Below are 14497 nucleotides of genomic sequence, written 5' to 3'. Positions count from 1 at the left end.
GAGGGGGAAGAGGAGGGGAAGGAGGGGGGGGGGGAGGAAGGGGGGGGTGGGGGAAGGGGTGGAGGAGGAAGGGGTGGAGGAGGAAGGGGTGGAGGAGGAACAGGATAAAGAGTACAAGGAAAGGACGAAGAAATGGAAAAGGGGGAGGGGAGCCAATGTGGCTGGAGGAGAGTAAATAGAATAGAATAGTTTTATGTCTTTATAGAAAGGTAAAAGGGTAGAAGAAGCAATCAAGGATTTTCTACTTAATGAAACCACAGACACATCCTATACGCTTTCCTTCTCAGACACTGTGCTTAATCTAGTATGATAGTCAACACTGAATTTCAATAAGCAAAGCCAAAAACTCAGAAGCAAAACTGTTAGTTTATTAGATGAGTTGGTAAAAGTGGTAATCTTATTTCCTTCATTCCCAGACTCATATGCTGTCTGTCCCATAAGCATACACTGGGGCTCATAAGGAACATATTCCTTAAAATGCACCCCCATACCCACAAATTATCTTCCTCAGCACAGCAAATATATGAGTCTTCAGTATGGGCCATTCTACTTTTTATAAGGTCAATGCTCATAGTAGGACCTATAAATCTCATGAGTCTCAGTCATTTGCTTCATTTCCCATGTAATGTGTGCTCCCTAGGAGAAGCAATGTCGTGTGGAAACAGTGAGAAAGAATAAGTCATTGAGTAAATCAGTGAGTGACAGTGCTCAAGGAAGCTTAGCGTGGAAAAAGAAAAGTCTATCTGGCACAGACAAATCACTGCTCCTCTCACGCTGAAAGGAGCCAGTGTGTACACTTCCGTCTGTATGGCTGCCTGGTTCCTGAAGATGTGTGCTTTCTGAAGCTTTATGCTAATGTCTGCTGTTGGCAGCTGCAGTTCTCAGCAGCGGTGGTGAGTCGCCTCTATAGTGGTAAACGTTTACATAATCCCCATACCTGACACCCTGACTTCTTTGTTTTTAATCTAGAGTTGATCATACATCCCACTTGATGAGAAGAGTTTTGGTTTTTGCTTGTTGTTCTGAATTGATTAATTCTTTTAATTCTCAAACGCTCCCCTAGTTGGATGACATACCACATGATTACTCTGTTTCACAGGTCACTGTGCACATGCTGGCACATGCTAGTTGACGTTGAAGAAATACATTAGTTAGTCAACCAAGTAATCATGAACCTCCTTTGCTGGAGGTTCATAAAAAAAGTGGAGACTTTTTTTTTTTTTTTAGTAAGCATTCATTTGGAACATAAATATATTTACATAATAGTCTGCTCTGTAAACCTATAAAGGGTTCACCTCTTCCCCAGACCTCCTTGGTACCAATCTTTCAACCTTGTTTCTTCTAAGAAAATTTGCTACTGACTATGATCAATGAGCCATCTCTCTTTCCAAGTAAGGTTTGAAAAGCAAAGACACTAATAAAATCATTAAAACTACCCATTGGAAGTATTCCCTTCCTACTGTTCTTAGAGGCCACCCATAAGTGGGACTGTAATTTCTACTTCTCGAAGGTACAACCACATCTTGCATAAATGTAAACTGTGTCTACTTTCTTTTAATCACATCAAAGACTTTCTACCATTTCATCTCATTGAGATAGGCCATCACAGACACCACATTTGGACAACAAAACAAGTAAACAGGCACTCACAGCTCCTTGATCAGAATACTGAAACCAGAGTCTCTAAACACCTGCACATCAGTACATTTGACTACATCTACCAGGTTCTTTCCTCCCGAGTCAAGCACAATCACAATATATTGCTATACACATTTTCTATAGAACTCTGCCCAGGCTTTAAGTAAGAGTTAGCAGAGTGGGACTGGAAAGATGGCTCAGCTATTAAGAGTGCTGGCAGCTCTTGCATAGGAGGACCCTGGTTGAGTTTCCAGCACCCACATGATGGCTAACAGCCACCCATAACTCCAGTCACAGGGGATCTGCCACCCTCTGCAGGCACTGCACACATCGGTGCACTTAACATATATGCAGGCAAAACATGTATACACATAAAATAAAAATAAATAAATCTAAAAAAAGTTTTAAGGATCTGTGTACCCATTGTCAGTCAACTGCATCCAAAGTCCTCGTTTCCAGTTCTCACCATCCCCCTCTTTCTCAATGAGTAAACTGTCTTTCACAGAACAGATCCAGAATAATTGTACAGTTATAACCTAAGTTTATAATTCAATGGATTAGACTCTATAATATGTTGGTTTCTGTCAAACTGAAGCTCTAAGAAGAGGAATAATTATAGAAGCTCCTTGTCCTCTAACCACATCTTGTGCAGAGAACGTAAAAATCTAAATTATGCCATATCTTTAAATTCTCTGGTGTTTTAAAAACAATTATCCCCTCTTATATCTCTTGTATTTAAAATGCCGACTTATTGACCTATGCCGGGAACTATTTTAGAGGCTTGCCTATTGAATAAGCTGTCCATTCCAAAACAACAAGAGCATGGTTTCAGTAAGTGATTTTGCACTTCTGGCAGGCACTGCGAGTGTCCTATTTTACCCCATGTAGCAAAGAGACACATACATCAGAGATGGGTGGCAAAAGTCACCACTGGAAGTTCATTTTAAAGATGTAGTCAAATCTCAAAGAGGATGCCCAAACCTGGAGGAAATGGTTAAGAAATCCACCAACAACCAGAGCTGTTCTGGGGTCTTCATCTATCCACATTGAGCCAATCAGGGCACGTCATCTATATTTAATTATCCATGAAGCTAGATCAAACAGCCTTCATCTCCAGGACTTTCTGGTACATGAATCCTCTGGAACAATCACAGTGTAGTCAGTATCACCTGGGGCAGCCTTGAGCAATGAGTCCACCTTTATAGTAGGCAGTCAACAGCAGTATAGGCTTTGGTCCTATACTAGGGCCAGGCTGGGCTGTGGACTAACTATAACAAAGTTTGGCATTGGTAGCTGTGGCTATGGCATGGAAGTTTAAGGCAAGTCCATCTATGGTGATTCTTCCCAGAGCCAGGGAGACTCCCATACTTCCTGAAAACAGTAGATAAGGTACTGGGCCTCCCCTAAAGGAGAAGCATGTGGGAAAAGATTACCCCCACATACTCTCCCAATTCATCCTGAACAATACATGAACTGTGCATTAGGTAAATCTGGCTTTGGATCACTCTCTGGTGCTGAAATAGTGACCACACACAATAGCCGACTCCTGATCAACCTGGATCTGACACCACCCATGCTAATAAGAGAAGTAACAGTAGTCTCAGAGAAGATAACCTGCCTGCTTAGAAATTCTTGAATGACAGGTTCAAACAAACCAGGTTAGGAAGATGAAATCAATCCACAATCCTTCAATGCCCAGATGATATCACACACTAAAAGGCATCAAGAGTTTTTCAAGAAACTGCAACTCACCAAACAGTGAATTTGAGATGCTAGAAACTTACAGTTAAGAGAACTCTCAGAGAGAGAATTTTTAAAAACTGCTCTAAAAACTCAGTGACTTTGAAAAACACACAGAAATGATTCTATAATGAAGTGACTTTTAAAAGAGATGGAAGCAATTTAAAAAACTCAAACCAAATTCCTTGAGTTGAAAATAGACCATGCCACATTTAAAATGTGATGGCAGGTATAAGAGGTGAATAGATCAAACAAAAACAACTAGAGAGCCCAAAGGCAGGCTCTTTCAAAACAGCTGGAGGAGCAAACACAAAAAATAATGAAGAAGAATGAAGAAAACTTTGGAAACTTTAGGATTAAAAGAGCAAACATTTGGGTTATTAAGGATCAAAGGGAACTCGAGAATGACAAAGGAGTATAAATGTCCCCAGATGATGGCGCTGCTTTGGGAGGTCTTAGAAGGTGTGGCTATCCTGGAGGAAGCATGTCACTGGGGGTAGGCTTAGAGAGTTCTTAAGCCTTGCCAGATCTCCAATTGCTCTCTTGTTTCCTGTGCCTGCTGGAAGATGTAGAGCTTAGCTTCTGCTCCTCCTCTAGCCACCCCTGCTGCCAGGCCTCCCCCGCCAAGAATGACTGTAATTCCCCTGGAACCATGAGCTCAAATAAACTCTTCCTTCTATAAATTGCTTCCGTCAGTGTTTCTATTACAGCAACAAACAAACAAAGTGACTAATATAAAAACAAACCCGAACTTGACAGATACAGAGAAGGATATAAATATCAGGTACAGGAAGGTGAAAAGTCATCAGTCAGATTAAACTCAAGTCTACCTCAAAAGATCCTATAGTTCAGCTCTAAAAAGTGAAAGGTGAAGCACATTCTCAAGAGAGCAAGAGAAAATAGCAAACAGGATGTCTTGATGCACCTGACATCAGAATGCTCAGCAGTAACCTTACAGGCCAAGAGACAGCAGCACAGAGAAAGCCTACCAACCAATAATACTAATCCTAGACTAAACTATCCTTTCAGAATGCAGGAGGGATAAACCATTCCCAGACAAACAGAAGCTGAGAGAATATATCTCTGCTAGATGCATCCTACAAGAAACAATTTAGGCGGTTCTTCATGCTACAGAAGATACTAATGCATAACAAGTAGAAAGCATGAAAAGGCATAAAACTCACTGGTGAAGAGTAGTAACAGAAAAATCCAGAAATCTCTTCCATAGCAGAAATGCAAGTTCATAAAACCATTAAAGAAAACAGTATGGAGGTTCCTGAAAGTATGGTGGCACTCACCTTTAATCCTACCACTCTGGAGGCAGAGGCAGGGGGATCTCTGTGAAGTCAAGGCCAGCCTGGTTTACATAGAAAGTTTCAGGACAGCTGGGGCTACAGGGAGACCCTGTCTCAAAAAAAGAAAAAAAAAATTTAAAAAAGAAGCAACACACAGTCTAGAAGTCCCACTAAGAATGTATCCAAACAGTGAAATCAGTATGTTGAACAGACATCTCCACTCCCCTGTACATTGCTTTGGTATTCACAATAGCCAGAAAATGAAAACAATCTAAATATTCACTATATATAATGTTATATAATTATACATAATATATACATGCACATACAAACATATTAATATATACACATATACATGTGTATATACATGCATATGGCTGAAAAGTGTTCAGCTATAAAAAGAATGAGATCTTGTCATTTGTGACAACATGGGTAGAACTGGAGGATCATTATTATGATGGCTAATCTTGGTTGTCAACTTGACCTGGAATCACCTAAAATGCAGGCTGCTGGGCACTCTTTGAGGGACTCTCTTGATCATATTATTTGAAATGCGAAGACCCACCCTAAGTGTGGGTGGCCCCTTCTCGTGACAGCCCAGATTAAAAGACATGGATGAAAGAAGCTTGGCTTTTTGCCTGCTTGCCTTCCTGTTGCTAGCAACTTCATCTACCTTGTTGCTGCAGCATTCCTTTGCCAATGTTAGAACCAATTTCTACAGGTTTCCAATGGACTGAACAAATACCAAGTTCTTGGCCTTTTCTGGGTAAAACAACCTTTTATATATATATATATATATATATCCCTTCACACACACATATATATGTATATGTATATAGTGTTCTGTCAGTTCTGTTCCCTTAGAGAGCCCTAATACAATTAAGTGAAAGAAACAAAGACAAACAACTGCATGATCTCACTTATATGTAGAATCCTTAAGAGATTAGCCAGAAGCTGAGGAGAATAGAGGAGGGAGACTCTGGGAAAGGTTGACCAATCTATACTAAGTTGTAATTAGGTAGGAGCAAGAAGTTCTGGTGTGCTATTGAACATGATTATGGATGATAATCATACACTGCAGATGTCTGAAAGAAAGGACTTGGAAAGCTTTCATCATATATAAATGATGGATATTAGAGATGGACACACTTGACCTCCCTGATAAGAAGTTGTCCATCTTATGACACACCTACCAAAAGAACAGCCCATTTTGCAGTGAGTCACCTCAGGAAATGCTCTTTCAATATGTATCTCTTTCCCCTACATCTTCTCCCTATTCCTGACTCTCCTCTCAGGGCTCCTCCTCTTCACTTTGTTCTTGTCCCAACACTGGATTATATACATGGGAAGGAGAAAAGTAGTGTGGGAGAGAAGTCTCTTCGTCTTCCAAACACCAGAACCTCACGTTTACATACAATGTAGGAAGGAGAGTTCAGAGTAGAATATGAGCCTGAAGCTTTTTTAAATTAATTTTTTCAGTGTATATTTTGTATTGAGTCTTAAGTTTTAAAACAGGTACAACTAAGTCTTGACAGACATAATTGCATGAATAACCAACTGCAACTGGAAATTCCTAGAATTACACTGAAAGGTCCTGGAGTGAGAAAGGGATTTGGGTTATGTATACAGTTAGCAAAGCATAAAATTACTTCATGTTTGCCAGCTGACTACTACATGGACAGAGGACCAAGCCATGTCAATCAAGCCCATCATGCTAACAATAGCAGTAAATATTCTGTTTTTGACCGTTGGGGCGTTGCTCTTAGTAAAGTCCAGTACTTACAGAACCTTTCTAAAGAACCCTTAAGAATGAAAGTGATAGCCTCTTGTACCACTGGCTTCTACTGCACAGATCATCTCATTAGAGCTCTTGAGCGAATAGAACCATATGTTTATTTTTCAAAGTTTTGGAGAGTATGAACAAAAGCTGCCCTGAATATTAACAGGCTGAGAAAGAGGAAATGCAAAGCAGTTCAGAAAGACAGTGAAGTCACATAGAAAAAATGAAGTGTCACCCAAACAAGCAATAACAAGTAAACCCAACCTGCTAATTTGGGATGAGGGGCAAGAAATGTTTACTTGCTTGTCTGTTTGTTTTGAATTGAACAGTTGCATATGATCATAAAAATACCTTCTGTGTTTACTAGTTCCAACAGTTATCCCTTTCTAGATATTGAAACATGTATAAAATTTGCAATGTGAAATTTTAAGAATAGTTTCTCCAAATATGAAAAAAATGAATTTTTAAAATTACCAATGGGATGTGATGTATATAAATATGTTCTTTCTTTGGGGGGGGAATAGCAAAAATTCTACTTAATTCCTTTCTAAGTGAAATGAATAGACATTATAAGGTTTTTGCACTATGGAAAGAAAGCTACATAACATTATATTTATGAAATAAATTAGAAATGATTAAGAGTATAACAAGGTAACTCACTAACAGTTCCTTTAAGTGTGAAGTTAATTCCTTTATGGTTAATTTTATTGTTTGGTTTATATATTTGATATGATATTATTATAAAAAAATGAAGTAAGGCTTCCAAGTTCATGATTCTGAATACTTTCCTATCAAATCACATAATTTGTTAGTGCTAAACTATGATCGGTATTTAGGACTATAGTTATAACTTCCAAAGTTTAAATAATAAATATTCACATATGCAATAATAAATGAATGCATTTCATTTTAAGTTAGGACATTTTTAACATACTGTTCCTATGCTGTAGTATATTTACTAAAATATCAATGTAGAAATTTATGTTCACTTAATAATATAACTACTATTTTTTATTTTAATCTTAACTTCAACAACACACAAACCATGCTTAGGCAGTAAATATCTCCTGAACTGTATTTTGAATGTGACTGGTTTTTATTAAATTCCTCCATAGCTCAAGTTCACCTTTATAGGCTCTATGTGTTTTTATCTCTTTATTGCATTTTGTTTACATTTATTGGGCTCTCTGGATCTACGTATCTTTGCAATTCTTTTTTTTTTAATTCTTTTTTTAGTTCCCTGCTTCCTGATGGAGTATTGACTTGCCTGCTGACAGTTTCCTGTCACAGTACATTTCAGTGGCCAAGCAGCCACAGCAAAGAGGCGGAGTGACAACAGGGACAGCATCCACTGAGGAGGCACTGAGAGGGCGTTATCTTCCTACCACACCCCAGGTAAAGGCCACTTCAAGAAACAAAGGTCACTAAGTACCGTAAATTCAGTACAATGCAGACTTCAAAGAAAAGCAAAGGACAAAATACCCATTTTTGATTTTTCACATTTCTTGCTCCTGGAATTCTAAAATAATAGTTGAAAAGAGAATGTGGGAAAAAAAATAATGGCTTATTGAAAACAGCAACAGTTTATATGGATTTAGTGGGGAAATCACATCACTTCTATAAACCAATCACATTTTCAGAGATTTTTTTACCTACTTGTACAACAGCTTTCAGTATATCTCTCCAGGTTTTATCCACGGCAGCAAATCGCCTGCCCTCTTCAGGCATTTGTGACATGATGTCGGGAGAGCTGAAAATAGGTTCTAGATAGAGCCAGGTGGCTTGGACCTTGAGCCATTCGTCCAGGATCTCCTGCAGCAGCAGCAGCTTGCCCTCCCATTCTCTGCAGAGCAAACACAGTGGCTCTCAGAACAGCTAGACAAGCAGCAGTTCAGACAGCAAAACAAAACCACAACTGGCCTGTCAACCTCACATGCAAGTGCTATTATTCCAATCTCTACTTCTCTAGGCTTAGTCAAAGCTAAGTTTGCCCTCTGTGGGTGTGCACTCTGTAGCAGCCTGACAGGGGCAGAACTGCCAGGCACAGAATGAGGCAATGCCCACAAATGCACTCCAATTTCTGATAGCCTCTTAGGTGTGCAGTATATAGAAGCAGAAACCTGCAAGTCAGCTTTCTCCTGCCACATGGACTCTCACTGAAGATGGCAGGCCGGTTTTGTTTTCTGGGGGTTTTGTTTTGGGTTTTGGGGGTTTTGTTTGTTTGTTTGTTTGTTTGAGACAGTCTCCCTGTAGCCTTAGCTGGCCTGGAACTTGCTATGTAAATGAGGAGATCTGCCTGCCTCTGCCTCCTGAATGTTGGGATTAAAGGCATATGCTACCATGCCCAGTGGTTATCTGTTTTTTAAGGTAAAATATAAACTGTTTAATATACATTACAAAAAAAATGAAACTGGTGAGAAGAGACAGGATATGCAATGTATTTAACTGTCTTTGTTCTAAAAACGTCAGATTAAAAGTAGTTTCTGCATTCCTACAGCACCCTGGAATCTGCCATCAGCATCTCAGCTCTGCCAGGACCCTGTGTGCCTCTGGGAGCTTTCCCTGCCCTGCCCTGGTGAGTTTCCTTTCCCATACCTCCCTAGGTTCTCACTTCTCAGCTCCACCAGGACCCTTGAGGATTCCTGACGCTTGCCCTGGCCTCCTGTGGTGTTCCCCCCTTCCCACATGTCCCTGTGCCACCATGCCATCTCTGTTCTCCTAGGATCCTTGTGGACCCCCATATTTGGGAGCTTTCCCAGACCTGCTGGGGCAAGTTTCCTTTCCCACATCTCCCTGCACTCTGTCATCACTACCTCAGCTCTTCCAGGACACTTGCCTGCCCCTGGGAACTTTCCCTGACCTGCCTTGCTCCGAGACCTGCTTCCCTTACTAGTATCCATGTGCCCCAAGACCTGTGGACTCTCCCAACGTGTTCACCTAGCAACCACCCAGCCCACTCTGCTGTTCCAAGACTGTGAGGTATCAACCCTGGAACCTCCACTCAAAAGTAGCCCCTATCCCTAGTTTAACTGTGACCACTTCTTATACCCCATTTCCACCTCAACATAAAGTGGCCCCAAAACTGAACACAAAGCACCACTCAGTGGGGCCGTAACCTGACAAGTTGGGGAAACAGCAAACAAAGATACAAATAACCACTCAACAAAGATGAGATCACCTACCTACACCAAGAAATGCCACCAAGGACACAAGGCCAGATACCTAGTTCTCATAGAAAAAAACCAAATGAATAACCAAGATAAAGTCTACTATAGAAATCAACACCCCATCCTAATATTTCCGAGAATGGCAACCAAGTGGATGCACAAATCAATGATTTCAAAATAGCAATTATAAATATATTCAAGGAAACTCAAAGAAAACATGAATAATAGACTAAATAAAAGTATAGTTATTTCTTTTGCTCTTATTTGCCAGTTATCAAGCATAGAAGCAGAAACTATAATAGATATTCATGGATTGTCTCTGACAAACTATTCCTTATATTTCAAAAATAACATTATTATTTTTAGTTTTATTGTTTATACACTTTTTTTTTCCAAGACAGTGTCTCCCTGTAGCCAGTCTTGATCTCACAGAGATTCACCTGCCTCTGTTTCCTGAGTGTTGGGATTAAATGTGTGTGCCACCACACCTGGCTATTATACATTCTTTAAACTATGTTCAATCATCATATTATTTCTTAGAGTTAACAAAATGAGATCAGATTGTCAGAAATAAAAATGAGCATATGGATGTCATAATGATCACAAAAGGTTCTACACTCTTTCAAAAGTAATGAAGGCTGCCTTAAAATATTAAATATAGGGGCTGGAGAAATGGCTCAGTGGTTAAGATAAACTATTGCTCTTGCAGAGGACCTGAGTTCAGTTCCCAGCATCCAAGTTGGGTGGCTCACAAAACCTTTAACTCCAGCTCCAGTGGATCCAAAACCTTCTTCTGGCCTACACAGGCACCTGCACTCATGTGTGCATACCCTCCCCCACAGACACAGATGCATACACATAATGAAAAGTTAAAAATAAATTTTAAAATATTAAATATTAAATATAGAATCAATTCTCAAGAGAACTTTACATTGAATACACATGGTTTGAGTAATACAGTATAAACATGACCATATTACTTTACCTTATTTGTTTTTCATAAGGCTTGATGAAAGGAGATCCTCGCATAGTTTGTGTTTTGATAATGTGATCATCCAGCAACATCTGAATTTCATCAACTGATGACAAAATAAAAGTTCCACTCTCTCTGTAAGGAAGAACGTTGAATTCCATTGAATCCCATTCAGTAATCATCTTATTCAGGGCCTTTTCAAGAGAATATTCTTTGCTAGCTGCTTCACTGATGCCTTCAAATCTGTCTAAATATGGCCCCAGATTCATTTCTATAAAGGAGAAGACAGTGGAGTCCTCTGCTGGTTGCAGGGGGTAGCCAACAATGGCTGACATGGCCTCCCAGTGCCTGGGGCGCAAACCAGGATTACAGATCACCTGGATGAGTGGAATGTACTGCTTGAATTCTTCCACCCTTGACCTTATTTTCTTCGTCATTGCCAATGCATTTGGAGAATCATAGAAGCCTTTCTCCAGTTTATATAATCCCCTCCAGTAATTTCCAACATCTGCTTCTACTTGGTCTGGGTTCATCTTGTGATATGGTCCTTCTGTCCACCCTCTATGTTTGCCACTAAACTCTACGGCAGTTTCATAGAGACGGAGATAAGGGTTCAAACCATCTTGGATTTTTTTATGTTGCGGATACACTGATGGGATCCAGCCAAATGCTTCCTCTTCAGCATTAAACTGCTCGATCTGAAAAGATGGGTGTTGAATAAGTGACTCTGAAAACGAATATGTTTAAAATGCTCATCACCAACTCTCCCTACACCCTAAAATTAAACTTCAGTAAGTGCAGAAATTGAGCATTAATCTATTTCCTGCTTATTTTTTTTAATTAACAAAATGTATATGTATATTTATGATATACAATATGGTATTTTCAAAGATGTATGCATTCTGAAATGAGTATTCAAGCTAAAGAGTATGTCCATGACCACACACTTAAAAGCTACTTTCTTAGCAATTTTCAAATATATACATTGTTATTAAATATAATACATGTTATATAGTAAATCTACCCAACTTGTTTCTCCTATTTAAATGAAGCTTCATATTCTTCAATCAACATCCCCAGTTCCAACTACTTCCTTAGTCCCTGGTAAGCACTGTTGACAATGTGCTTCTACAGGTTTGACTTTTCTCAGTTCCATACCCAGTTCCATATATAAGTGAGGTCATGCAGTATATGTCTTTTTATATCTGGTTTACTCTCTTAACACAATGCCCTCCAGGTTCATCCATGTTGTCACAAATGACAGGATTTTCTTTTTGTGTTTCATTTTATTTTTAATAATGTTTATTTAATTAATTAATTTATTTATTTATTTATTTATTTATTTATTATTTGTATGAGCATTTTGCCTTCATGGATCTAAGTGCACCTGTATTATGCAATGCCTGTGGAGGCCAGAAGAGAGCATTGAATCCCCTGGAACTGAAGTTAAGGATGGTTGTTAGCCATCATGTGGGTGCTGGGAATCAAACCAGGGTCCTCTGCAAGAACACACAGTGCTCTTAACTGCTCAGCCACTTCTCCAGCCCCAAGGACTTGCTTTTTAAAAGGCTGAATATAATGTCCTTATTTCTTGTGATCATGGTTTTCAGGAAATGTTAGGTTACATTATCTAAAAGCATCAAATAAATTTACAAACATGAAGTTTTATCCACCAAGATATATTGAGAATCTGGCTTCATTCATTAAAATAATTTAGTTACTTTTAGTATGTATAGCACTGTGCTAGATACTGTGGAAAATAGAGAAAAATAATCTCAGCTCAGGAGAGAAGATATATGTAGGTAGAGACATATTTGTTCAATAATAATGTAAGGCAACAGAAGAGATAGTGCATCAGATTAAGTACTTAACATATAATAAGTAGTATTATATTCCCATGTCTAATCCATCTGCATTAAAATATGTGTATGCTGTCACTCATACTCAGAGGTGGGAGGCAATACTGACACAGTATAGTCACAGGTGCTGCCATAGAGAAGAGACACGTAGACCACAGTCTTGAAGATGAGCAGGGTGAGAAGCGGTAAAGAAAGAGTTCACTTTCTCTTAGCTCCTTGTGAACTATGTGAAGAAGTGGGTTGCTCAGTGGGGAAATCTCTACAGCTGGAAAGCTGGAGCTAGATGCATCAGTGGTACAGTTACCTTAGAATTTCAGTGGCCCCAGTGATAAAACAACTATGAAGTTTAGTTGTATTTTTCTGATGGGTGTTGAATTATTTGTGATAGTTATAAACTAATTATCTGAGAGGATAATCAAGCCTTTTAATGTAAGAGAAATGGTAGGACATAATATAGTTTTTTTCATCATAAAAATACAATGAAAAAATATAAACATTATGTATGGCAATGTATGTATGTAATCTAATGTTCTTCTATTGATAAAGCTCATTTCTAGCATGGGAGAACACAGTGGTTCAGTGAGACAATAATGAGTGCAATTTACATATAGCAGCTGCCTGATCCAAGCAGGCATCTATGACTATGGAAAAACTAAATGGCAACGAGGTACCATTATGTGCTTGTTTCTCCCATTACAGTAGAACTACAATGCAGGTGATGAAATGATGCAATGTAAAACCGACAAACTGACTGAGATACAACTGTGTCTTTAAAATAAATGATAAAAGGGGCTGGAGAGATGGCTCAGCAGTTAAGAACACTGGTTGTTCTTGCAGAAGACCCAAGTTCGAATCCCAGCACCCACATGGCATCTAACAACTGTGAGTAACTCCAGCCCTAGGGGATCTGACAGCCTCTTCTGACCTCTGCAGGCATTGCATGACAGGGGTGCACTCACCTACATGGAGGCAATACACACACATAAAATAAAAATAATAAATAAAATTAAAAATAAAATAAAATAAATGATAATGATCACAATCATCTCACTACAACTGAAGACACCAATGCTGCTTCTCCTTGAAGTGTGATGGGAAAAATATATTGGGATGATTCTCTTCTTCTCTAATTAAATATAATCCAACTGTTTTATTTGAAATTTTCTTTGAAACAGTGTCTTGCCTTGCAGCCTAGGCCTCAAGTTTACAATTCTGCCTCTGCCTCCCAGGTGCTGGGATTACTGCATGTACCATCTTGACTGGACAAATCTGTTTCTTAAAATGAGTGCACAATACAAATTCACTGCCTTTTCGCATCCCATCCAACTCATCCTTCAAACGGTTCTAATCGTACCTTGTCTGCTGCAGCATCCAGCTTGCTATTCAATATCTGAGCCTTCTTCAGATACCTCTGGACATCCTGCAGGTCCCCAAATGTATGAAATTCTTCTGCCTGTTTAGCATAACTCTCCAGTTCCTCCACGAACCGTTCACATCGTAACTGATAAAAACAATATTTGTGGTTACTGTTTTTTTAAAAATGAAAACCCTTAAACATTGAGAGATAATTTTACTTATCAAAAATTTCTATTATATTTTGTTCCTGGAAAAATATAGAGAAAGATTATCTAAGAGATGACTAAGATCTAAAATACTGTTTAGCATAACTCTCCAGTTCCTCCACGAACCGTTCACATCGTAACTGATAAAAACAATATTTGTGGTTACTGTTTTTTTAAAAATGAAAACCCTTAAACATTGAGAGATAATTTTACTTATCAAAAATTTCTATTATATTTTGTTCCTGGAAAAATATAGAGAAAGATTATCTAAGAGATGACTAAGATCTAAAATACAAATAATTTTTAAAAATATTTTATTTATTATTTTTATTTTATGTGTACGTGTGTATTGCCTGCATGTAGGTAAGTGCACCCGTGTCATGTAGTACCCACATTGGTCAGAAGAGGCTGTCGGATCCCCTGGGACTGGAGTTATGGACAGTTGTTAGCTGCCATGTGGGTGCTGGGATTTGAACCTGGGTC

The 14497-nt window shown here is 38.9% G+C and overlaps 1 protein-coding gene across 1 annotated transcript in view; it reads right to left on the bottom strand.

The window, feature by feature from the left end:
• Positions 1–14497, bottom strand: part of Dnah7 (dynein axonemal heavy chain 7) — a 285457-nt gene that overhangs the window by 204020 nt on the left and 66940 nt on the right. Inside the window, exons 17-19 of the mRNA XM_008835602.2 lie at positions 13807–13953; positions 10606–11291; positions 8110–8296 (exon numbers count right to left, since the gene is read on the bottom strand). Of these exons, the coding sequence (XP_008833824.1) occupies positions 8110–8296; positions 10606–11291; positions 13807–13953 (1020 nt within the window). The remainder of the gene's footprint in view (positions 1–8109; positions 8297–10605; positions 11292–13806; positions 13954–14497) is intronic.

The sequence above is a fragment of the Nannospalax galili genome, unplaced genomic scaffold (assembly GCF_000622305.1).
Source record: "Nannospalax galili isolate Female #2095 unplaced genomic scaffold, S.galili_v1.0 scaffold115, whole genome shotgun sequence".
In the NCBI taxonomy this organism is placed as follows: domain Eukaryota; kingdom Metazoa; phylum Chordata; class Mammalia; order Rodentia; family Spalacidae; genus Nannospalax; species Nannospalax galili.
This window is presented reverse-complemented; position numbering and strand designations above follow the sequence as displayed.